At 46.9% G+C, this 25,887-nt stretch overlaps 1 protein-coding gene across 5 annotated transcripts in view; it reads left to right on the forward strand.

The window, feature by feature from the left end:
• Positions 1-25,887, forward strand: part of SPTBN1 (spectrin beta, non-erythrocytic 1) — a 116,203-nt gene that overhangs the window by 14,144 nt on the left and 76,172 nt on the right. For 4 of the 5 annotated variants that reach the window (XM_038130449.1, XM_038130453.1, XM_038130450.1 and 1 more), the window contains exon 2: positions 19,749-19,948. In XM_038130449.1, the coding sequence (XP_037986377.1) occupies positions 19,801-19,948 (148 nt within the window). In that variant the 5' untranslated portion in view covers positions 19,749-19,800. Of the gene's footprint in view, positions 1-1,060; positions 1,325-19,748; positions 19,949-25,887 lie in introns of those variants that run through there. The other variant, XM_038130454.1, reaches the window with a different exon arrangement.

The raw sequence follows: 25,887 nt of genomic DNA on the forward strand, positions 1-25,887 counted from the left end.
TAATTTTTATTCTCCTCTCTTACATTTGAGTTATGGATGAAGAAGACGGGTGAGTGATAAGTCCAGGTGTGCAGGTTGTGCATTTCCATGGCTGTGATGGCACTGCCTACTGGTGGCAGTGATCCTGATGCTTCCTGCCAGGTATCACTTTCACCTTTCTGGCTGGCATCCTCACATCTTTTGTCTCCTTCAGTGTTGTTCAGTATTTTCATTTTCAAATCACAGTGTCCTCATGAACCTGCCAGCCTCTGCCCAGGTTGCTGCAGTCAGCTCTTGGGTTTTCTCAGATAAATTTTGGAGGCTAGGAAAGTAAAAGTATCTGGAATGTCTTAAGGGACCTTGGCTTCAGTGCTCATTTTTCATTGACAAAATCCAGACCAGCTTTGGAAAGGTGAGCAAAATTGAAAGTTATGTCAAGAAGAATGCTGAGCGTTGCTCTGGAAGGGAAAGAAAAAGGATTTGTTCAGACTTATGGCTGGCAGTTCTCAGCAGGGCTGAATTGCAGATCCCTTGTCATCAGCTTGCTCATAAACCATCCTTGATTAATTTAGTAGCGGGTCCAAGTGGGAGGGAGAGGGAGCTGTGCTAGTCTTGATGAAAGAAAATCTGCCCGAGGAGCAGGCAAATCCAAGCTGTAATTCCTGCAGAGCTTCAGACATGGCCCTAATTTTGCTGATTCAGGACCTCTTCTCTCCTCATCTTGGCATGATTCCTGCAGCCAAATGTGTCCATGTCTTCATTTGTCAGAATAAAGGAGTGAGGGCTGAGGTAGGGACTAGAATTCCCGGGACACAGATTGGGAGAGCCTTCATGGGAGTAGGATGTGGGCTCATGTGCCCTGTGATCTGGGGAAAAAAGCCCTAAAAGGGGAAAAATAGAGGCCAGACAAAGCCCTGTAGCAGCATTCTGGGGCTAGAGAATTCCTGCATAGCCCTGTGACCACCTGCTGCTCTCAGGACTCCTCCCAGGATGTTTTGTGGTGTGTCCACTTTCCTGTTTCACTTGCACTCAAATAGATGTACTGATGGGTGTGATTTTTTTTCTTGGTTGAAATTTTTGTGAGTATTCCCTGGACTTGCAGAGCAGATGATGACTCTGTTTTCTCTGCTCTGACCTTGTGAGCCTTCCCAAAGCTTGGGCAGGGTGAGTTATCCCAAAATCCCTGCTAGAGACACAGCTGCTGTAGGCTGACTGTTTGGGATAATGAAAGGAGGGAGATCAGAGTTTTGCCTCAGGCTTGGAGCATTGGAGACCAAATTAATTTTGATGGGAATTGTTGATGTCCAACACCTGTGAAAATGAAACTTCCAGCATTTTGCTGCAGGTAAGGAATTGGCTCTGTGTTGGGATCTCAGTGCTGGTTTGATCCAAATTGGACCTCTAGAGTTACAGAAGTAATTAATTTGGGGGTAAAACATTGCTTTTGATATTTTCTGCCAGTTTTGTTGCTAAAAGGAGTGATGGTGAGGCTAAATGTTTGTGCTCACTCAGAGTCACAAATCAGTGGGGAAAGGTTTAACACCAGAGAGGTAAAGTGAAAATGTGAGTATCCATTTCCCCTTACCCACAGTCTGTCCCCTTGCTGGTTTATTTATTCCCCCGCACAACCGACTCTCCTGTTGGACACTTGAGAGTGGCTGTTCTATTTTAGCTGATAATTTGTCTGTGGTTGGGTTACTCCTGACTGACACCTCCCCACAGGAGCCCAGACCCTCCCCTTGTGCCGGTGGGAGATGAGGTCATGGATGCCTGCTTTGGCCTGGGAGGAGGCTGTGAGTAAGGAGTCATTTTTGTCCTGTGAAATGCCAGCCCTGGTGCCTGGCTGGGTCTGTCTCGGAGGGGACGTGGGAGCTGGCAGCCCTCGCTCTGCACAGAATGTCTGAGGCTCTCTGTAATTTCCTGCTCTCCAGATCCCCCTCCTGCCTGGAACCCACACCCTGCTTTGTTCTGGGTTTGGCCAGCTTGGAGAGGTGCCTTGCTGTGCTACAGCTCTCAGGACAACAAACCCACCCGGTCTCAGCGTGCTCCAGACTGTGGAATTCCAGTGCTGGATGGGGCTGGGGTGGTGTCAGTCGCTGCCAGAAATGCTGATCCTGAAGGATAAGAAGCTCTAGGGAAAATGGCCTAGTTAAAATCAGTGCTCGGTGTTGCTGTTCCTGCCATATGTGTGGGCTCCTGGCATTAGCTCGGGCTCGAACGGTGCCCGGTTTTGAATTTCACCCCCTGTATTCGCCGCAACAGCTTCTTCACATCTTGTGCTTCACCAGGATCCTGGAAGAATACAATAGCAGCCACTGGGGAAGGGAGCAGAGGAATACAGAGAAAGGTGCCTTCCTTGTGACGTTTGAGATTTTCAGCAGCCTTCAGGAATTCAGAGGTTTTATTTTAAATCAGGGTTTCTATTAATCTTTCAGCTAATTTCCCTAAAATCACAGGAAGCTCAAAGCTCCTGTAATAGCATAGGACTGGTAATTTTGCTGCTTATAACCAGGGTGTGCAGCAGAACTGAGCTGCCAAACAACCTCTCTGTTGTTGTACAGAACCTGTGGTAACTTTGAATGGTATGAAGTTTTAATAGGCATTAAATCTTTGTAAAATACCCGGTCCAACTCTTGTGTATCTGCAATTAATAAGTAATTCAGCTATGCCAAAGTCAAGCAAGCACAAATCCCCTTTATACCACACTGTACCATCTGTCTAATCTATCTGTGTCAAATATGGCTTGTTTGGGTCCGTCCTTCCACGGGCTGTTCTGGGTAGATTAAATTGAAATTGCTGGCCAGGGGAATACTTTTCTCTTCATGTTTCTAGCTCAGGTAGCAAACATGTTTGGTGCTAGTTTTTGTCATATATTTGATAAACAAGTATGTGGTAGTCAGCACAAATATCTTTTTGTCATGGTTGACCAGAGGCATTTTACAGCTCCAGCACCTTCCCAGCAACTCCTGTGGAAGAGCTGAGGGAAGGGATTGTCCTTCAGGCATTTGCAGGTGGACAAGCATTGAAGTGGATCCTGTAGGTTGATCTATTGCCCAGAGCTTGTTTTCTGTTTGTTCTCCGCTACTCTGGGAAGGCTCTGTTTGCCTGGAACTTGCATTAGGATGGTGGAATGTCAGAAAGGAATATTGAAAACAACTCGGTTTCCTTTCTGCTCCTTTGTGCCAGTCTGTGTGAACTGGAAGTGCTGGGGGAGTGCAAGGAGCAGCACTGCAGTGGGGCAAAAATAAACTCTGGGATTTGCAGGTAACCTTTTCTTTTGATGTTTTTCCAAAGCTGCTGCAGTGCCCTGTGTCCTTATGGATCACAGAGCTTGCTGTGCTGGGAGCTGTTGGAGAGAAGGAAGTTCCTTTTGGAGCAGAGCTGGGGGCTGTGGGCATGGATGTGTGGCTTGGGTTTTACTCCCTCTTCTGCACAGGAGATGCCTGGTTTTGGAGAATAGGAACATTTGCAGGGTCCAGAGATCCCAGAGAGGCTCCAGGGCAGGTGAGCCTGCAGGAGGGATACTTGGGGGGAGCAGGACTTGTGCATCCACGTGGTTCCCAGGCTCTGATGGAAAAGGCTCAACTCTGCTCCTGCCCTGCACACCAGGCTCCAGTGGGTGCCAGCCCACTCCTATGGCTTGGGAATGGGAGATTTCTCTCTGGGCTGCTGTTAAAGCAGCACAGACACAGTCTGCATTCATCATTACCCTCTGGAGTGAACCAGAGCACGGAGCTTTTCCTGAGATGCCTGTTTGGAACAAGAACAATCTGAAAATTCTGCATTTTTACTTATTCAGTCACATTACCTCGCTCTGCTGCTCACCACCTCCCCTCAGCCTCAATAGGGTTTTTTTTTTTTGTCTCCATCCTTCACTTGCCTGTGCTTTACAGGGAAGGATCCCTGGTCTCCAGACAGCTGAGCCTGCTGTGCAGTGCCATGCGAAGGGAAAGCAAACTCCAGGCATTCAGGAATTAAAATGGCTGAGTTGGGGTGTGGTGAGTGTTAAGATGGAGCCAGCCAAAGCAGATCGTTCTAGAAATTACATGGGTTGATTTTGCTGTCCCTGGTGAAGTTATGAAGCGTCTCCTTGTGTGTTGTGTTGGCATTGATGGCATCACTAATAGAGATGTTTTATTTAAAATCCCACCTTCAGTGCTTCTGTTCAGCTGCACGTGGTGCAGGAGTAGGAACCAACAGTGAGATCCTCTGGAAGAGAAAGGGCAAAGCCAGGCCCCAAGGTCTGCTTTAACCTCTTGCTGCCAGTGCCTGGCTTTTCATGGAGAGTATAATAATTGAAAAGCTGGCATAGTGTAATCCTGAGGTTTATATTAAAGCCTCTTACGAGTGCATCACGCATTTCCAAACACTCCTATTAATATATTCTCTTTGAGAAATGCTCTGATCCAGGCGCTCTCTGGGTTTGCCATTCCAAATAAGGATGCTTTAATTACCGGTGACCTGATTTGAATATGGGCTGGACTGATTTAATTTAAAATATTAATTGTAGCTCATTGGATTGGTTATGCTCTTGCTTGATTCCTGGAGCAGCCAGGATCCTCACTCAGATCTGTGTGTTGAGGTCCTGTCTTTTCCCAATTTCCATCAAAAAGTGACACAGCACCGACCTGATCCTTTCAGCTAAAAGTCCCATTGTGCGTTTACATCTCATTCCTCACTTTCACCGGGGCTTCTGGAGTCTGGTGTGTGGGTGGAAGCCACGGAGAAGGATGGTGGTCAGGGCTCCAGGAGACATCTGGTCCCATCCCAGGCGTGTGTGAGGTCTGGGAGCTGCAGTGGGGCTGCACTTTCCCCAAGGAACTGTTACGCTGCATTTTTGGTAAGGAGGGGAGCTGGGCTTCCTCCAGATCCATGGGAGCTTCGAGGAGGAGATCAAAGCACAGCTGGTCGGGAGCAGGGAGAGCATCTGACCACAAATAATTGTTCCAGCTTGGAATGCCAAGTGACAGTGAATGGCATTTGAAACAAGTGGTGGGGTGGGTCTGCTCAAATCTGTTCCTGGTAGGGGTCAGAGAATTACAGAACTGGTCCCACTTCATTTAAAACCAATGTTGGTTTTGAAATCCTTGGAAAAAGACCAAGTTTTCTGGTTGGTTTTAATTTCTCTGCTCCGTGCTCTCATTTGGTGAGGCTTTGAAAGCTTGGAGATGTCGGTTTTGCCTTGAAAGTGAAAGAAGGCTCAGGATTTCCCCCCGGGAGAGGCGCTTTTAGAGGCTGAACAGGCAGCAGAAAGCTTTCTCCTCCGGAGGTTTGTCCTCACCCAAGATGGCTGTCAGGAAGGACGTGTGGGAGAAAGGAAAAGCAGGAAGATCTGGACAGCTGCCAAGCATTTAAAAGGGCTGTGTAGTAAACAGTCATTAGGTGGAAAATGATCAGGATTAGCGCTTTCTAAATGGCTCCAGGGCTGTTCTGGGTTTTGTTGGGTTGTTGTTTTTTTTTTTTTACTGTAACTCTGCAGGTGTAAATCTGAAATTTGTGAGAATCTGAGCTTTTTAAAAAGTAAAAGCTAAAGAAGGTTCTACCACTTGTTTGCAAGCATTCCTTCATAACCGTATCACCTCTGCAGTACTTGTTCTCCCTAGGTGATGTTTTCATGCTGATTAAATTAAAGAATCATTTAGGTACATAAAATAAGATAACACTGACATAAGGCCCAATCTGTTCAGGATCCAAGGCAAGCAATCATGGCAAGTGAAGGATGTCTTTTCCTTTCTGGATGGGAATGACTTCATGTATTTCCATAACCCAAGATAATTCCAGGCCTTACTCTTCTGTAATTCAGGGAAAGGCGGAGGCTTTCCATAGAAAGCCCTGAATGCAGGAGTGTGACTCCAGAAACCAGAGAGAACGGGTAGTTGCTTTTTGTGGCAGATGTTGGCTTGATGGCCATGACAGGACATGGTATGAAATGCAGCTTTTCTCTACTTTACTTCTCTACTTGTCCTTTCCTCATGGTGCTTTTTGCCATCTGAATTCCCTTCAGGAAGGAGAGGTGGACACACCTGACCTGTGTGCTCTCTTCAATGTCTCTTTACCCACATTCAGTGTAGAGGCAGTAGTCATCTTGTATGAACTCAGATAAACAGGAATAGTAAAACATTTTAAAACTTTTTCTGAGCTTAAAGTACAATTGTGACTGATAAAGTCAATTTCAGAGCTGTGGGAAAAACATAATCTCCATAGATTTGTTTCCAGCCCTCCAAATTTACCAGATTAACTGTTTTTCGGGTGGGAACTGAGTGTCTAAATGTGTAACGAGGTCCTGACCTTTATAGGATCTGTGCTGTGTGAGCCACGTTGTCGGGAAGGATGAAATCATTTTTCAGGAAGAATTTATCAGCAGCTGTGACTTGTGGGAAAGGTGAAGGGCAAAGTCAGGTTATCCAGCCAAACGGAGGTGTGCCTTGGGCGAGGAGGCAGGGAGCCTGGGTGCTCCTTGATGGGGGTCAGAGCAGAAACTCAGTAGTCCCACATGCTGCTTTGCAGAGATACAACATTTTTTTGGGATTTATCTTCCTTTGTAAATGCTTGGAAAAACAATTTCTGAGTGAAATGCACCTTGTTTTGCCATTTTGTGCTGGCGGAAAGAAATCATTCCTGATGTAATTTGAAATGGCAAAACCATTACAGGTCAGTTATGAAAAATGCCAGCGACTTCCTTGTGTTTTCACTTTCATGGTGTTTGCTGTCAGCCGCAGAGCTTTGCACATCTCAGATATTTTGCAGAATTAATTTAATGGACCAAGATTCAGAAATCTGGATGGGAACTGAGATACTTTTGCAGACAGCTTAAGCTGGGTGAGGTCTGTGCACTGGGCAAGCAGCAGTCCCCAAAAATGCTGAGCACATGTTGTTTGCCAGAAAACAGGAAAAAAGGTGAAGATTATAAGGTATTTGGAATACTGAGAGACTTAATCATGGATTCTAACTGCTGGGGACTTGGCATGATGTGTGAGGTTTATTTTCCGGGCCATGAAGTAAGAATGAAATTGTCTGATTGCATTTGAAAGTTGCTGGGTAATGAAAACAACAGCCAAGATCATATTTAAATATGAAATGAATATCAAGTGGCATTTATGGAACTCTGAGGAGAGATTGTTACTGAGAGGAGACAAGTGGAGATCAAAAGTTATTGGTTTTTGAAGGAGGAATTCTGGAATATTCTTCCAGGATAGCACACATAGTTATCTTATTAAAAACTCCAAAAGCAAACAGGTGATAGAAACAATCTGTAAGATCCTGTCCAGTGGGGACAGCTCCATAAATCTTTAACATCTGTGCCCAATTACTGAGCTTCTCGGGGCTTTTTTTTTTCCTGCAGTGCACATTTCTCACTATGAACTAATAGTACATAATAATAAAGCGCTGGCTGTCTGCCAGCACAAACAGAGCTTTGGCGAACTTTCCGAGTGTTTGTGGAGGTAGAAAAGCAATGCAGCTGTTGGGCTGGGGCTGTGCCAGCTGAGGATCCATTTCCCAGACGAGAACCTCAGCTCAGAATGAAACAAGAATCAGATCTTTAACACAGCACTGCCTTGGGCAGGTTCTTCCTCGGTGCTGCGACGGTGGGGTCTGTGGGCAGGTTGGGGCTGTGCGCATGGGGCGATCACACAGCTCCAGCGCGTTTCCTTCTGGTTCCTCCTGTTCCGGGAGGAGGGTTGGAGCCCTTGTTGTGACAACGCTTGGTACAATTTCCCCGGGAAGTCAATGCAAAGGACCATAAAGCTTTTGGACCCTTTGGACCCCTTCCCCTTCCCGGGGTCCTGTGCAAGCCAGGCCGTGTTTACGTGTGACAGAGGCTGTTTGGATCCAAGTGCCAAGAACAACAGTTGGGTGCTCCGGAGGAGCCAGTGTCATTGGTGTGTTTATTTGCCTGTTTTACTTAGAGAATCCAGAACTGTGAATAACATCTGAGCTCCTCTCATGGCCCCAGGGAATTGAGGAGCCCTTCTCCTGGCCCTGGCTCCTGGTAAAGGCCTTTGGCTTGCTGTGTAGCCAAGGTCTAAGCTAGAGGGATCAGGGCTGGCCAGGGTTTGTGTCCTGGCTGGACTTGCTGGGAGTAACATCTTGGGGATGGTGGACAAGACAACACTCCAAGGATTAGCAAACTGACATGGAAAACCTGGAAAGAGTCATCACTCTGTCATATATAAAATGATAAATATCTCTTATCTCGCATGAATCAGCACACAAGGATGTGCACTGAAATATTTATTAAGGAAAAAAAAATACTCAACCATAGTGGAAACATCAAAGAACCAAAATACTGACCCGAGTTATTTAAGACATAGCTTTTTTTTGTTGTTGTTTTTTTCTTCCCATCTATCATCTTATTTCCCAAGGTTTTTCATTCTGGCCCATGTGCTTTCTCCTCCCAGGATGCAAAATGTTTGCTCACAAATGTTCTGAATAACAAATTGACTTAATTTAGATGGCATTAAGGCTCTTTAACCCATCTCAAAGGGCAGGGATGCACTGAGGACCTACAGGCATGCATTTAAATGAAGGCAATAACGAGATAGATTTCTTTTTCTTGCCTGACTATTTTATCTATGCATCAGATGAAAGTTGGAGGGGAAAGGTTTCTGTTAGTCTTGTCGGGAGTTGGCCAAAAAAAATGTGAAGAATGTAGAAAGGAATTAACAGCTGGTGTCCATTTAAAACTTCCATGTGGGCAAATGCAGGCAGCCTGCTCAGTTTTACCTGTTGTATTCCTCTGGTCAGTGCCCAGTAACCCGTTAAACGTTTAGTTTACAGGAGACCAGTTTGGATGTGGTGCTCTTGATTCTCCTGCCAAGAAGTGGATGATGTGTGTTTTGTGTCCCAGGGGAGGATGAGACACATTTCCTGCTCTTTGGGAAGCAGTGGCTCAAGCTGTGCTTGGTTACTTGAACCAGGAATCTTGTCGGCCTGGTGGAATCGTGCCTTAACACTATCTGACTTGGTGATTTACTTGTGTGGCATGTGACATTTCCCTCTTCCTGGGGAGGGATCCTTTTCCAGACTGCTTTCAGCCATGTTTCTGGCTTAGCCTAGCCGAAGATGTGCGTGTGCATTGCTGCTGCTGCAGGCTGTGCTGATCTGCAGGACAATTCTTAACACCTCTGTTTTCAAGGGGGTGTTGAGTATCAAACTGCCCCATTTCTCAGTTCTCTTTCCAACCAGCTCTAATCCAGAGAAATGCCAGCATTTCCTCACCCACAGTCAAGTACCGTCTTCATCTCCCCGAAGCAGAAGTTGTCCCATTCCGTTGGTTATTCTGGGTTTATTTTCATTCAAGAGAGAACAGTTGGAATCCATATAGTCCCTATAACCTATTCCAGTGCAAGAGCCAAGCTTTGCATGATCCTGGCTGTGGCCTGGGCTCCAGCATCTGAAGGAGGTGCTTGTTCTGCAGCAGGCTTTGATGTGCCTCCTCTGGGACCACCACGCTGTCCAAACCCGAGTTCTTTTTTAAATTCCTCTTTATTAGGCCAGCTCTTTGTCCAGATCTCAGGAGCGGATTGAGCAGCTCTGGCTATAGCACAGCTCGCTCAGCCAGGGAGGTCTCGAGAATCTCTGGTACCTGTGTGGGAGCAGGTGGATCATTTCGGCATTGCTGTGGGGTAATTAGTGCTGCCTTGTGTCTCCTCTTAATGAGAGTCTCTGCGTGTCTGGACTTGGCGCTGCTCCTTCCTGCTTTGGTGCTGGAGCTGCTGAAACCAGCTGTTGCTTCAGCTCTGTTGCCTTATGGAGGGTGTCAGCAAATCCTTCCCCATTCCTGCCCCCAGAATTTGGTTTTTTGTTGTTTGTTTGTTTGCTGATTCCAAACCTGCCCATGGTGTAGCAGGTTATTTACTCTAGGCTGGCCCTTTAAATTGCTTCCCTGCTCTGCCTGCCTGGCTGTGAAGTATCGCTAATAAACAGAGTCCAGAACAAAAGCCTCCACAACAAAACATCCTTTTCTCCCTGGGCGTCTCCCTGGGTGCGGTTTCCCACCGCTGCTCTGCAGTTTGGGGGCAGAGCCAAAGCAGCTCAGTCTCTTTCTTCCTCCCTGGAAGTTGTCACCAGGCAGCCTCCCCCGACCAGCAGCTCCGAGCTGGGAGGAGGTGCCTGTGCACAGCCTGTCCTCAATTTCTCCTCCTTGGCTGGGAGTGACGGAACCTTTCCCTGCCCTTACATGAAACCCTCCAACACGGAGGAGGTTTGCCTAGGCGTAGATCAGGCTAGCTTGACATTACTCCCTGCTTTAGTGCCCTCGCCCTCAGGGACGCTCCAGGATTGCCGAGCCGTGAGTGTGCTCAGCCTCCCACGGCTGCGTCTTGTTCTGGCTGCGCCTCGGCTCAGGCTCGGCACTGCGGCATGACCCAGGTGGGCGTCGCAGCCTCCTCCCTGTGGGAAGGAAACGGGAGCTCGCAGGGATGCCGGGAAGGGAAGATGGGCAGCGGCTCTGGCTCACTCCCACTCATCCGCAGCGTGAACGCCGTTGGTTGGGCTGGGACCTTTCGGAAGGGTGGGTGTGGAAGCGGAGAGGGAAAATGGAAGGGCAGGGGAGACAGCAGTTGGCTGGCCGGTAAGCCAGGCCTGTGTACTTGGCAGCCCTCCTCCTGTAAGGAGGTCAGAGCTATCGCATCTCAGGAGACGGACTGCAGGAGCAGGAATGTGCTCCGGATGGAAGTGTGTCAGGGCCTGCAGTCAGCTCTGTACCAAGGGCAGGCTCAGGGGTGCCCTCCTTCTAAAAGTAATCCAGGGCCATCATTTCTGTGTGAGACTGCCTCGCTAGGAGAGGGAAGTGGGGCAGCAACTCCAGTCCCAGAGCCACGGCACGGAGCCTCCGGTCCCTTTTCCACTCGCCCCAAACTTGGCTGTAGCTCTTCATTTGAATTAATACAACAGATGTAAATTGATATTGATAAATTGTGTGGTCACACAGAGGCAATCACAGTATTTCTTGAACAACTCAGTGATGTCTGAGTTGTCCATTTTTTTCCTGAGGAAAGTTTCCTTGTGGGTTGCAAAGTAAGGTGCTGTCTCCATGATGCCCCTCAGCCGGGTGCCACCTGGCACTGCCAGTTTGCTGCCCAAGTAAACAGTGATGTCACTGAGGGCATTCAGGTTGCCTGGGACTTCCTGCCAAGTGAGGGTCATGGCCAGGGTCAAGATGTGAAGCAGTGCCCTCATCCAAAGCAGAGCCAACTCTCTGGCAGGCCGGAGGCAGCAGGAGCGTCTCCGCTTTCAGTCCTTCCCTGACACACAGCAGGTTCCCAGAGCTCAGAGCCCTGTTTCTCATAAGCTGGGCCATGAGAGAGTGAAGACCAGAAAATGGGGAACTCCTTTCCGAGGGGACCTGGTCTTTATTGGAACTCTGCTCTGCGAGAGTGCATGAAAAATACTAAAAAAGACTTTTTTGTTTTGTTCCGCTAAAGAAAAAGGTAAATACCACTGTAGACAATTGCCCTGTATTTTCACATTCTTTTGGTGAAGGTCAGCCCACAGATAGCTTCTAGAACAGGGTGATACTAAATATTGTCCTTTAAATGCTCAGTGGCTGTGGAAGGATTTTTTTGGGTACTTTCTTTGGAAATGTGTTGATAAGTAGTGAAATATATTAGTTTTCCTTCCTGCCAGACAAGTTGTCCCTGGTGTCCTCCACCAGTCCATCCACAAGTACTTCTTGGAAAGCAGATCTTTGCCTTGCTCCGTGATTAGGATGGTGAAGGGTGAAATACAGAGATTCTGACAACTTTACAAGGTGGTTTGGTGAAACTAGGTCCTGGTCTCCTCCGTGTGAAATGTCTGAGTTGTGCTAAAGCTGAGGGGTGGATCAGAGTAAAGGTTATCTTCAGTGAGAGCCTACGTCAGAAAAGTCCTTCCTGTACTTCTAGAAGGGACTCAGCTGACCTGGAGCCTTTTTGATTCCCCCTCCAGTTCATTTCCTCTTGTGGATTTCATTTGGGTTCAACCCAGAGCACCCTTTGTGCTGTATACGGACGATATATTGTTAATCCTACTCAGATTTTTAATCACTTTATATTTAATTTACCACCAGCAGAATGGTTTTTTTTTCCTATTACTTTCTTTTATTTATCAAAAAGTTCAGGTAATTCTATAGTCAAAATTTCCTGTCTAAGAATTCATAGTAAATTAAGTGCATGGGCTGTAAGAGCTGAAGGGCTCTTGGCCTGCTGGCAGTCATGTTCCCCAGAAAAAGGAGTGGCATGCCAGCTGCTGACCCCACAGATCAGAGCACACAGGTGCACCAGCACATATTGGCTGTCTTGTAAAGCCCTCACAACATTCAGGATGCTATTCCAGTCCTGAGCAGAACATAATCCCTGGTTTGCTGCTCATTCCTTACTTTTCAAAGTGACCAGCTGCGTTTGCACCAGAACAAGTCTGCAAAGTCTGAGGAGCAGGTTCAATTAAAACTCATGAACTCTTGAATTTTCTTCCATCCGCCCTTGGCCTAGGCTTTGGAAAAGGCACCTTCTGGATGGGTTACCCCACTCAAAAATGCAGCTCTTTCTGAAAAGGGGTGGGAAACCAAATAATTGGAATGTAGAAGTTATAAATAATGCAGGAATGGAGGTGGAGAGAGAAACTGCTGTGCTGAGCTGGTCCCCCAGGATTTTTCCAGCTAAGCCATCTGGGACATTCCCAGATATCCTAATAATTTCAGGGTCTGTCTTTCACTGACACAGGAAAGACTAAGAGGATGATGAAAGTGTTTCTAAAGGCGAATGACCAAGAGCTGCATGAATTTAAATCTATGGGAATTTCTTTACTGACTTACTTAGAAGCAGAAAAACAGGATGGCAGGTTTAGAAAATGCCCAGGCTGATGGTTCATAAGATTTTCTGGGTCCTGAGTTACATTTCTTTTGGCTGTGTTGGATATAGAGGTGGTTTGTGAGATGAAGTGAAGCTGTATTTAATTGATGGATCTTACTGGAGCAGCCATGGACGATCTCATGATGTCCTTATTGGAGTTGAACCAAGCTCCTGCTGCTTTAATACTACCTTGCCCATCAGTGCTTGTTTAGGGAAAACCACAAACATATGATGAAAGAGGTCGAGTACTCTGTGTTTTGCTTAAAAACTAAATAAGGGGTTTAGATCTTTGAGCATTCTTTGAGCTGGGCCCAGTATGTGGAGCTTTATTCTCACAGCCCTCGTGGATGTTCCTGCTCTGTGTGTCACTCCGGGCCCTTCTGGATCCCAGTAGACTTTCCCTTTCAGTAGGGATGCAGGAATGCTACTCCCTAGGAGCTGCTCGTGGCTGAGACAGAGCCCTCCCCTCAGCAGCTTGGCAAAATGTGTTTTATATTCTTCAAGTGATGAGGGGAAAAGGAAGGGCAGCCCCAGAAAGAATTTTGTGCCTTCTCCACCCTGAAGTGTTGTGTGTGATCAGTTCTACTCCTGTTCTACTCTTCTTTATTAACTTCTTCCCAAAACCAGCCACTTTCTACCTAAAATGTCCAGATTTTTTCTGGTTTAGTCTGTTCATGGTTTGTATATAGTTGGTTGTGGGGCATGGCCTTCTTTAGAAGACAGTTCAGAGGTAATATCTGTTCTAGAATGTTCCACAGGGAAATAAAGAGGCCTAGAGAATCTCACCCCACAACTCCTGTTTTGTGTCTGACCTTGGATGAAATCCATTTGAAGCCTCTTTATACCCTCTTGGTGTTTTAAGAAGGCTCTCCAAATGATGTTGCCACACCTTGGGTTGTATCCTCAGCTGGATGGAGCTACCTCCCATTACAGAGGGCAAATTTGGACCACATATGTCAATTAAATTATTCTGAAGTCTCCAGGATAAAATATTGGAGTCCGGATCTTCTGGATGGGTGATGTATGAAAAACTGGGTGAAACTTTGTTGCTCCAAGTGTAGAGAGTATCAGACCAGAGGTTTTAATGGTCTGTGCTGGAACTGAAAGGTTTGAAATAGAGATTTGTGTTTTTAAATAACCTATTTTCAGCCATTTTGAGTTTCTCCGTGCCCTTGGCTGTGCTTGGTTGTTGGAATCCTTGTCCTGTGTGGGGCATGTGGTGCTGGCTGTGCCCTGGTCACCCCTGCTGACAGCACTGGGGGCTCCACTTCAGTGCGGCTGTGTCTGTTTTCAGGCAGCAGCACAAACACTTTCTGAAGCTGTTTCAGTGCTTATTTGATTATGTACCCATCTCCCAGCTAGAGCATGATATCCTGGGGACCTCAGAAGGAAAACAAGAGCCTGGAATCCACTCTTAACTGCCTGGTCTTTGGAGTGATGGGTTATCTGAGATGTGGGAAGCAGACCTCCCTCGTGAAGGACGGGCTGCCTGATTTTAGTGACCTTCACATGTTTTCCAGCCTGTATTGGGAATAAAGAGGCTTCAGTCTTGCCTTGTTTGTGCATTCCTGAAGTGCCCCACAGGCTGATTGTGGCATTTTGTAGCACAGGCTGTCCCCCCTTTGCTATGACCTTTCAGGGTGCTTTGGGCTGTTGGGCTCCACGTCCTGGAGCATGAACAGCCAGAGGAGTCAGCACCACAAAGTGGTGAAGGGAAGCAAAGACAAAGACACAGAGCACTCCTGGGCTGGAAAATGCAGAAACAGTATGGTTCTGTTTGTGGAAGGAAAGATGGGACTGGGAGAGGGGATATTGGAGGTCAAGGGAGTTACAGCCTTGCTGAGTTACTGCCTTTATTATTTTGGGATTGGTTCAGCAGCTGAAACAAAAAGCCAGAACATAAGTGAGTGTGCTGCCCCCTCTGCCCTGTCAGGACAGAGGAACTTCTGTCCCTGGCAATGTGCTGCAGTTCAACAACACGGGCTGAGCAGGGAGAGAGCCTGGAAACACCTCCTTGGGCTTCAGGCTGAGAAATGGCTGCAACTGGGACATGCGTCTTCCAGTCTTTCTAAGCTTCATGCTCAGGACTTGAGTTTCTCAACCCGAGGGTTCTGTACAACTCTTGAGTTTCTAGGCAGTGTTTTGTAAATACTTGCAGAGTTTGACCTGTGGGGGTGTTTGATGTGTATGCTCATTTGGCATCCAGCCCTGAGCCTCTCCCAGGGTGCCCCTATTGACTCTGACCAAGCCACTTTCCCTGTGTGGAAGCTTAGGGTGAGAATCTCACCCTCAATTGTTGGGGTGACAAGATGTGGGTGGACCCCGAGAGTTCAGAAGAACTTCCCTTCTCCAGTTTAAATATTGGCTTAAAATGACATTTTAACAATTATTAAATGTTGGTTGTTCTGCTCTTTGGAGGGAACTGAATGTTGCTCAGAATAAATGCAAAGTTTGGTTACATATTATCTAATTTTCCCTCTTTTTAGTAATAATCATTGCACTAAAGTGAAGAGCTGGACTGGTGAGATGATCTGAGGCATCAGTAAAGGGAAAGGACCGACTGGGAGGGAAAGTACCCTGCAAAGAGGATAATGGAATTGCTGTCTGTGCTTGTCCAGCCTTGGTTTCAGAGGGCTACCAGAAAAGAGGCAATGTGTAATTTTGGTTTCTTGGAGGTACATATCTGATCTGTGGGATCAGGACACCATTCTCTTTGTCACAGTGGCTGTGTCCGTGCTTGTCACCAGACCCATGTGCTCTGGTGACCTGGAGATGGAAGTGTCTGTGTCCCCTTTTCAATCCTGTCACACAATCAGTGGGAGTTAGAGATGAATTTACCATTTGTCTTTAATGCCAGGAAAGCTGCAATAGGTTGGGCTGTGTGTTAGCCAAGGAACAGTATTTACATAAGCCATGAGACCATTTGGGGATTGCTGTTCAAACTATACTTTTTCAATCACAGCACCATAAAAACCTCTTGACAATCCTTAGTTAGAGTAACATGAATCTAACTACAGCTTAGCATATTTCCTGGAAGAATAGTAACTCTTGAAAAAACAATGTTTGCTTTAAAGATAAATGTAACTATTAGGAAGTAATTCCAGATGTGTGGTTATGGCAGAATTTCAGGGATCATAGTCATAGCTGTTTAGTGAATTACATGATTGCATTTAAGAGTAGCCAATGAATTTTTTTAAAATTAATTCATTCTTCAGATGGGCTGAATAAAACTGTTTGTTTTCTATTATCTGAGAAACAAACAGAGCAGAATCTGGTCTATTTATGAAAGTAAACACAAAAGGTCTGACCCCTGGATGTGGCCTTTGAAAACTGTCTGAGAAAATGCTCTTCCTGGTAGCTGATTTTTTTTCTTCAAGCCATTTCTTCTTTTTGAAGACAATGCCAACCGCCCCCCCTGCCTCCCGCCCTCAGATTATGCAATAGGTTTTAAGGAATGCTTTGAAATGAAATGGTTTGATCTCTTTTGTCTCATGAGGTCGTCTAGCATGGTACCCATGGCAGAAGGCAACAGAGTAATATTTTATCAATGAGGAAGAGGTTTGGGAATTTACAGATTTTTCTCGACCCATCGTGGTGGTGGGCCTGCGGATTCAGGGCCTGGAGCAGTTCCATGCTGTTTATTAGTTCACCCCTGTGCCTGCTTATCCCTGGAATTGCCTGCTAACATCTCCAAGCCAGGTGCAGCAGCACTGGCAGATGAGTTTAAGAGGGTGTGGATTAACTGAGAAACCCCAGTGCCTGCTTTCTCTGGCTTTGATTGCTGTATGTCATCCTAGAGTGAGTCTGAATTGTGCATAGTGAAGGAGCTGTGACTGCCATTTCCGAAATGCCTTGTTCCCAGTGTGTTTACCCAGTCCTGAGAGCGGGCTGGCTTGCAGGATGCTGCTCGGGATGTTGGCTGCTGAAATTCTGGCTCTCTGCAGAAAACGCCATTCCTTTATTAGAGGGGTATCTCAGCTTAAAGCCAGGCCAAGATGTTTACGTGACAAAGGTTGTTCCTGCTGGAAAATGGGCTTCCCTCTGTCCCTGTGCTCCGTGGTGATCTCTGTGGATGTTGGTGGGTGCTTCACGCAGAGGCTTAAACCAAATCTGTAAATATATGTGTGTTACATGTCTGTGTGTGCTGCACACACACACAGAGGGTTTTCAGCATGGTCCTTCAATGGCAGGGCTGATTTCACAGGTGGATTACACTCAAGGTCATTAACAGTGAACTCGGCTGCATTAAGGGCTCCACGAAAATTCCAAACCGTTTTCCCGTTGCTCCCTGGTGTTGTTCGTGTCAGATCGGGACACCCTTAACATAGACACAAGATGTGCTGCTGTAGCTTGTCCCAGCTGCAGGATCTCTGTCCCTGCAGTCAGGAGCCTGCAGGTTTCTGCCAGGACTCGTGTTTATCTTCCCTCCCTGATCCCAGAGGCACCAGTGGGTTGTGCTGGATCAGAGCTGCAGCAGGACTCGGGAAAAGCTGTTTTCCAGCAGAGGCTGAGGGCGGTGGCTGCACTCTCTGTAGCTGGCTCTGTCTCTGGAATCAGGATTCCGTTGTGTTCTCCTCACCTTGCTTTGCTGCAAGGTGCTTATTTTTATCCCTGCAGCGTTTTCCTGCTCCCCTGTCCCTGTGGCGGGGAGCTGCATCCCAGAAAAGGGAGCCTGATGTCAGGGAGCGAGGTGCTGCTTTTATTAGAATCAGAACAAGGATGCAGGTTTTCTGGCCCTATAGGTGTGGGATAACAGCCCATTTCATGCTCAATTTAGCTTTATCTGGAATAGATTTTGCTTGTGTGATGCTCAGAAGTGATAAAGCACAAGTTGGAGTTGAATTTATTCTGGATCAGGTTGTGTGTGTTTTTAAACAGCAGTGACACAGAAATAAATTAAATCCCATGGCTCGTTCCATCTATATTAAATTACATGTCACTGCATCCCGATTTTGGGTTCACTGATTTTTATGGTTGGAGCTGCAGCTTTTTCAGTGGCACATCTTCCCTTCCTTGAGCGCTGGTGAACATAGAAAAGACGGAAAATGATGCTGTCGACCAGCCTGTTCCTACTCGTTGTTTATATCCTGGCTGCTCCGTGGATTTAATTGGAATTAACCCTGATTGCAGCCTGTGTACAGGGATCAATGGGAGGTTTTTGTCTAGGCCTGATGCTCAGTGAGGATCAGCTGGTGAGTGCTGTGCAGAAACGCGGCGAGTGGGATTTAATCCTTCCCCCGTCTTTGCTCCGTGCTTTTGTTTGTTCCTAGCGGCAGGATCCGGCCGGAGCGGCTGATCCATCCCCGGCTCCCGCGGGAGCATCGTCCCCACGACCTTCCCCAGAGCCAGTTCTCCTCCAGAGCGTTCCCTCGCTCTGTTGGCAGCTTCCCATGACTAAAGCCATTCCTCCCCACCTTTCGTGAAGGTTGAGCACTCGCGCTCAGCCTTCGCTAGCAGCTCCTTATGTAACAGCCGCCCCAGCGCGGCTCCGCTCCCGTTCCTGCGCCAGACACCGGCATTTGTCCGCGCGGGAGCACGGCACGGACCTGCCGCGGGCTGGGGACGGGGTCCAGCCGGTATCCCGGGCCCGGACGGGGACCGAACGCCGCTGGTGAGCCAGGGCAGCCCCGCCGTGTGTCGCGGGCGAGGCGGATCGCTGTCGCGACATGCGGGCGCCGGGAGCGGCCGGGCCGGCAGGTGGCGCCAGCGCGGCGGGCGGGGAGGGCCGTGAGGGGCAGCCCCGGCCCCGGCGTGAGGGCGGGCTCGGCCTGAGGGGCGGCCCCGGCCCCGCCCTGCGCTCCGGGCCGCCGGGGAGGGCGGCTGTGTGGCTGATTCCTTCCCCACCCCGCCCCCCCCTTTTTTTTTTTCTTTTTCTAAATTTTATTTTGAAATAAGAAAGTGAGATAAAAGATAGGAAAGACAAGAGGAGCCCCGGGCGGGGCGTTGTGAGGGGAGCGCGCGTCCCCGCGCAGGTAAAAGGGAGGGCCCCTGGCTCCCCCTTGCCCCCCGTATTTAACTGCGTTTCTGGTAATAATTGCGGTTTGCAAAGGTGAACTGGGAGTTTCTGTGTCTGAGGTGCTCCTCAGGGTCTCGCTGAGCACTGAAGGGTGAAGGGGATTCGCAGCGCTGTTCCCACTGGGCTCACAGCTGTGTATAACCTCCCTCCTCCTCCTGCAGAGGTGTCTGCCTCTCTTATATCTAGTACCGATAAATACATGGAAATCGTAATCAGAAAACAGAAAATAAATATGCAAACAGCACCCTGAAAGAGGAGAACCTCACCCCGAGGGTTGTGATAGTGGGTGCCATGTTGTTCCTGTGGAGAGTTCAAAGTAATGCATCATTTAGTTAGTTTTATCTGGATTAGTTCATAAATAAATTGCCAGGACCAGTCACAAAGTCAGTATTTGCATGTGGAGACAGAAATATTTCTTCAGACCCATGTTAAAAGGCTTTTGCTTGTCAAATATTTATGTGACTTTTTGAGAATCTGTATTTTTTTCCCAGCAATTATTTGCACCATTTTGTAAAGGTGTGGACATCATCTTTGTGCTTGAGGATTTTCTGAGCTGAGTTATCCACAGATGCATATGCTTCAGCCAACACTCACAGATCTCTAAAGCCAATGGTCTGCTTTTGAAAATGACAGTAGTGGAAGTGTTTTGCTGCACCATTCCATCCGTGTTTTACTTTGTGTAGCTTAACATCACAATCCTGGATGTGTATATGCAGCAAAGCTTCTGTGCTTTGGTAAAGCACTTAATTTTTTGAGAATATTTGTTCTCTGAAGGAGTGGTTGGTATTTACTGTTCTTGAGCTTCTCTTCAAGTAATAGTCACTGATTTTTGAAACCAAAACTCCTGAGCTTGACCTTTATGACTTCCTTCCAGTATATATGTACCATCTAAATGATTATATTTCTGTGTTTTTCTTTGACAGAGGGTTTTAGGAAGAATCTGATGGTGAGGAGAGGCTAAGGAGAAGACTCAGGATGACGACAACGGTAGCGACAGATTACGACAACATTGAAATCCAACAGCAGTACAGCGATGTCAACAACCGCTGGGATGTCGACGACTGGGACAATGAGAACAGTTCTGCTCGGCTGTTTGAGCGCTCCCGCATCAAGGCCCTGGCTGGTAAGCACTGACTTGAGGTTTAGGAAAAAGAAAAAAAGAAAAGATGGGTAACAAAGCTCTCCTTCAAAGAACCTCCGTCTGGAAGTGTGCAAAAGAGCTCACTAGTCCTGGAAAGAGGAATGTGGTAGGTGGAGGTAGTTGTCATGCAGTAATGAATGATGGGACTGTGCATTCTTTGTGAAATACTTGCTGTCTTCTGCTGAATTCCACTGTCATCAGCAGAGAAATGAAACTGGATTGGATCTTTTCTCATTTGAAACAAAATTGCGTTTGATTATTGTGCATTAAAGGCTATACGTTATCCGTATTTGTTTATAGAGCGCAGAGATTATGTCATGTCCTCTCAGCTCTGAGTCACTGCCCTGCAAAGCAATTTTTATGCATTCTGTAAATGATTTCCTGACTTTTATGGTAGCATGCCCACATTTCTGACCTCTGAACAAAATGCTTTGGCAGTGTGGGACAGGCACAGAAAACAGCTCAAAACTATGCTGAGCATTCTGCTGGTGAAATCTGAGCTCCAGGAATGGTTTTAAACTCGACACTCCATAAGGTGTTGAGACAGGTTTATTCAATCAGCTGCACTGAGACAAAGGTATCACCTGTTCCATTTGTGATTCCAATGGGGCTGGGGCTGGAGTGCAGCATGCCCTTCCTGCTCTCCACTCCGGCCATGGAGATGCATCAGATGCCAAACACTTTGACGTGTCAGGCACAGGCCAGGATCAGGTGTGGAGCTCAGCAACAGGGAGATGAAGTAGTTCATGCAGGTGGGCAGAGAGCAGATCACATAACTCTTCCTGGGGATAGTAATGCTATTGACTTAATGGAACTGCTCACAGGGAGGGGACGTGTGTTAAATTTTGCTGCTTTTAATTACAGCAGTTCCCATCACAGTGTGCATTTGGAATGTTAGGGAAAATGCCTTCCCTGGGCTGGGCTGTGCTGAGCGGGGCCAGAAGAAGCTTGCTGGTACCTGTGGTGATAGACAAAATGAATCTCAGCATGGGTTGCTTTATTTTAATCGTTTACTCTTGTTTGAGGAAGACACTGTGTTTTACTCCTGCCATGTGAGTGGTTGTTGGTTGTATCCTGTTCCTTGGGTGGGAAATGCTTTTATTACAAAGCTCATGAGCCGCGTTTGGGTCCCAGATCTCACCTTACTGCAGCTGCTTGTTCCACTTACTTTTATAGCAAGCAGAGCTCCCCACCCGAGTAATGAATAATAAACATGAAACTCTCATTTCAAGGAGAAGTAATGTAAGGAAAGTACTTGAATTATTTAGCTAGCCTAAAACACATACCCATGTCAAAGCAAATAATTTTGCTGAAGATTCAATTCAGATATTTAAACATTTCCCCCCACAGTATGGTGTGTTTATTTTTCTTCTGAATAAGCATTACTCATAGTTATTTTAATTTGATACATTTCCATACCTGTAATTCTCTACAGTTGGTGCTGAGAATGCTGCGTGCTGCCAAAATTTGGCTTAGCATCCTGCATTGCTGCAGCACTGCTTGAAAGCTTAATCATAGTGCAGGGAGAGAGGAGTGAGGAGAGGTTTGTATTTCAAATCCAGGGTTATGGTTAAAGACTGAGCTATGGTACTCCTGACACGGTTCAACATATGTTTTCAGAAATGCTGTCTGGTGGGCAATCTTCCCTTGCATCTCCCCAGAAAGGCACTGACAGGTCTTTAACAGCTGCAGCCTGGAGCTGGGCTGGCAATAATCTCTGTCATTGTCCTCTTTCAGTGGAGACAGGCCCTTTCTGGAAAGGTGTTCTCTGATTCAGCTGCATGTCACAGGGCTGGGCACAATGAGCACTGGGTGAAAGCCCAGCGCACACGCAGTCAGCTGGGGGATGTCAGGAGGTGCTTCTGGGCTCTGCAGCCCCTGCGTTTGAGTGGCTGCCTCACCATCACTTTCCTGTGCGTGAGCTTCACTGCTCTCTGAAGCAGTCGTGTGCCGCCTTTGGGGTCTGGATTGGCTGAACAGCACTGCAGCTTGACTTGGGTGAGCGCTGGCTCTGTGTGGGCGTGAGCACCTCCCCACATCTCCAAGACCGGGCATCCCTGTGACGATAACATTTCTGTCTCCAGAGGTCATGGGTGGGCTGTATCTCAAGAGTGCCTGTGGCTGTCCCCTTGCAGTGTGTCAGTGACAAGATACAACAAAAGACTATCAACGTCTTGCAGTCTATGAAACGCTCATGCATCATCATCCCCCTGTCCTAATATGAAAGATTTCAAATTAACCCACCAGGCAATGGTTCCTTAAATTTCATCACCAAGATGCAAGCTGCTGTATTCCAAAGTAGAACAGCTGTGGGCATGTTACGCTGCCTGACTAGTGGCTCTGTGTTCTCTGCGGGCGCAGGCATCTTCTTTCCACACTCTTCCACAAGCTATGAAGTGCCTCTATGGTGGAACTTCCATCTCATGTTCACTCTGCTTCACTGTAATTGAAGTGAAACTTACTTCCTTTAAGGTGAATTAAGGCAAAGAGTGAGGAAATACGAAGTGAGGTTTGTAGCCAGAGTCTGATGCTCCACTGTAGGAAGAATTCTGATGGCCCCACATTCCATCAGGATGTTGAAATATTTGAATAACAAAGGCAGGAGGAGGTGGTCAGAATAATCTGTGATTGGAACGATGTCCTGAAGAAAAGCTCAGGTAAAGCAAGTATGATATAATAATAGGAGAAAACCAGTGTTGTTAGTCCAGCAGCTGATAACTGATGTTATTAAAGCAGTCTGGGCACCATGAAAACCAGAATGCAAAGGGTTGTTTTGGTTTAAAACCAAGAAATCATCTGGGAACTCAACTTTCAATCAGAATCCAGATTTGGAGGGATATGCAACCAGATTGGTTGCCATTCATGTTGAGCTAATTCACTCTGCAACTGATATGAGAAGAAGGTAACTGATCCCTTCTTCGCCAAGAAAGGTATCCCACTGTAGAAAATCATCTTTCACCTGTCCTTGTTCTCCGTGGTTCTTTGGAAGGTCTTGCTGGAAGACCAGGTAATTCTACCTGCTCTGTAGGAGCCAAAAAGATATCGTGTTTGTGCAAGATTCTTCATTCACAAATCCTCAAGGGTTGGATTTCGTCTGTCTAGGACCATTAGCTAACAGGTTTTGTTGTGCAGTTCCTTGGTGCGTAAAGCTCTTGCAAAAATCTTAAGAAACAGTTCAGTTGTTCAGCAGAATATTTCACACTCAGCCTTTGGGCTGTGAGGTTCAGGTGTGCCATGCCTGCCAGCTCGGGTGCTGTTTTCGGTAGCGCGAGAGTTGTCACCTCCAGAACTTTCCATTCCTTCAGTTAGCTAATTCAATATTAAACTTGGCTACAGTTACTCGCTTTTCTGCTCATTGATATTTTGCCCTTTTATCCTCTGGGTTCATCCAAGTGACCAGAAGGTCTGTGACTCAGCTCTCTGGCCCATGAATTAAAACCAATTTCTAAGTTTATGAAATGAGAGGATTTTCCTGGTGTGGGCAGGAGTGCATTCCTTTTCCAGCTTCATCCAAGGGGCCGTGTGTAGGTGGGGGCACTCGCTGGTGTTGCACGACGTGGTGTGCATGAGCCTTACAGGGCGAGCCAGGAGGCTGCATTTGTTGTGCAGCTTTCCTTAGTTGCCCAAAATAGGCTTGTCATTCATGCCAGTGCCTTAAATTCTCCCAGCAGCAAAAGGGGAAAAAAAAGCATTGAAATTGTTCCCGAAGTTACACTATTGAAAAGTCTTTCTTTTTAATATAGTGGAATAGCCATTTCATAACGTTAAAAAAAATTAGAGAAAACTTCCAGTGGGAAAGTTCTGGGTACCTTATGTGGAGCTAATTAGCCCCTTGTGGCCCTGATATTTGAGCCATTCCCCCCACAGCTGCAGTGCAAAAAGAACAACCCCACAAAGAAGTAAAAGGAAGATTCTGCTTCTAGTACTCTCCAGGTATCGCACACCTGCCTGGCCCTGCTGTCAAGCATCTCTCTCATAGCAAAATTTCTGTTTCACTCTGAGCATACAGAATGAAGTTTCAGGTCTCAAACCAATAGAAAAGGGCAAAGTACAATGATTTAGAGCTCAAGAGAACAAACGTTGGATTTGTTCTTGGCTTTGGAAGAGCATACCGAGAATAAGCTCTTGCAGGGTGTTTCCTAAGTGTCCTGCACCTGAGCTATCCAGAACTTAAAAATCAGTCACTAATTTTAATAGCAGCAAGTGATAAGAAAGGAGAGCTCAGCATTGTAGTGATGCTCGTAAATTAACTTGAGAGGGCATGTGAAGGATTCACTTGAGACTAAACAGAAATAAAAGACTTAGCACAGTGAAATCTGCTCTGCACTGGTGTGGCAGAGCTGGTTGTCAGCCCATGGGTTTGTTTGGAGCTGCAGGCCTAATACAGGCATACCGAGATGAGCATGAAAGGGCTTATTTTGAAAAATCTTGTTTCGCTCAGATGAAAGCTGATAGAATTATTTCAACAAAAGCTTTTCCAGATGTTGACCTCACCCTGCTTTCCGTCTGGATTTTACTTCTGGAACAATTTCTTCTGTCATTTCTAACCCTCCCAGAATTGGCAGGGGCAGTTGTTAGAAGCAGCAGTGTCATTTGGTGTGTTGTGTGTCATGCAGGCTTGAAGGGAAGGAGCATGGCAGCAGAGAGGCTGCTGTACTGCCGCATGTCACCTGTGGTGCTGGCTGGGACTCCTGATGCACGCTGCGCTCTTATCAGAGAGCAAGGAAAAGCTCAGCCCATCTGCCACTGTGCATTAGTGCTTTGGCTTTTAAAGTTGCTTTGGAGAGCTGCTTCTAAAGCAGATAGCAAAAACCATGCGATAAATAATACTTTGTTCTTAGTGGGTTTATTTTTAAAGATTATCAGTAGACTGACCCAAAAAGAAGAGCCAGTATCTCTGTGAAATACAAAATATCTTGCAAGTAGAAGCAAACAATGTATTCGATGATTGAAAATGTAGCTGGGTACACAGGTCATTTGTATCTTGCTGCTGTAACAACGTGATCTTTGGTTTCAGTTGGGCATGGTTTGGGGGTTTGCCCTCTCTCTCTTTAAAATCAAAGTCATGTTGCAAACTACAAGGTGTAAATCAGGTTCTTGGTAGTTTGATTAGATGCCTGGTCCTTGAGTAGAGGGCCAAGCTGCAGAGAAGGAGTCCTGCCGAATGTACCTTAGGAATTGTCTGGAGCTGTGTGTGCTGTCTGCTCCGTGGACAGGATTTATGAGTACTTACTAACGGTGCATGACAGTGGTTGCATCCTGGTGAATGGCTGTAATCTGGCATGCATTGTTCAGGCAGGATGAGCTGGGGCTGGAAAAAGAGGCTTATTGTTTCTTTGGGGATGGAGCAGGATAGGAGCAGTTCTGGCAGCCCCACTCCGGAAAGTCTGAGTGCTGCCGTCATTTCGCGTCTCCACTGAAATCCTTTCAGGGCTAAGCGCTGTTGAGCTGGACACGTATACAGGAGAGCCCAGCATCTTGCCAGCATGAGCCTGTGTTGATTGATCCCAGGATCTTGGAATTCCTGTTCATTAAGCTCCTGGGCTGGGATACAGGTCTGTATCTGCTTCTCATAGTTCCTTGAGGAGAGCTCCAGGCATCCGCCAGTCCTTATGCACAGAGGACTCTGTGCTTGGATACCAAGGCAGTAATTTAACAAAATAAGGTACAAGAGAATTCTGTGCTCTAGTTGAGCTTAAATATAAAAAGCCATTTGTACCCAGAGGAAGCCAATGGAAAGCTGATGCATGTGTGCTGAGTCTGTGTGCATAGGTGTATTTGCCTTTGGGATATTACCCGTGAGCTGTGCATGGAGATAATCCCACAACACGTCAATCTGCATGGCCATACCCGGGCATTTCCATACCGTGGCACTGCACTGACTTCCAGAGTGAGCTTCCTTAGGTGGGAGCTGTGCCTTC

The sequence above is a fragment of the Motacilla alba genome, chromosome 3, assembly GCF_015832195.1.
Source record: "Motacilla alba alba isolate MOTALB_02 chromosome 3, Motacilla_alba_V1.0_pri, whole genome shotgun sequence".
NCBI lineage: Eukaryota > Metazoa > Chordata > Aves > Passeriformes > Motacillidae > Motacilla > Motacilla alba.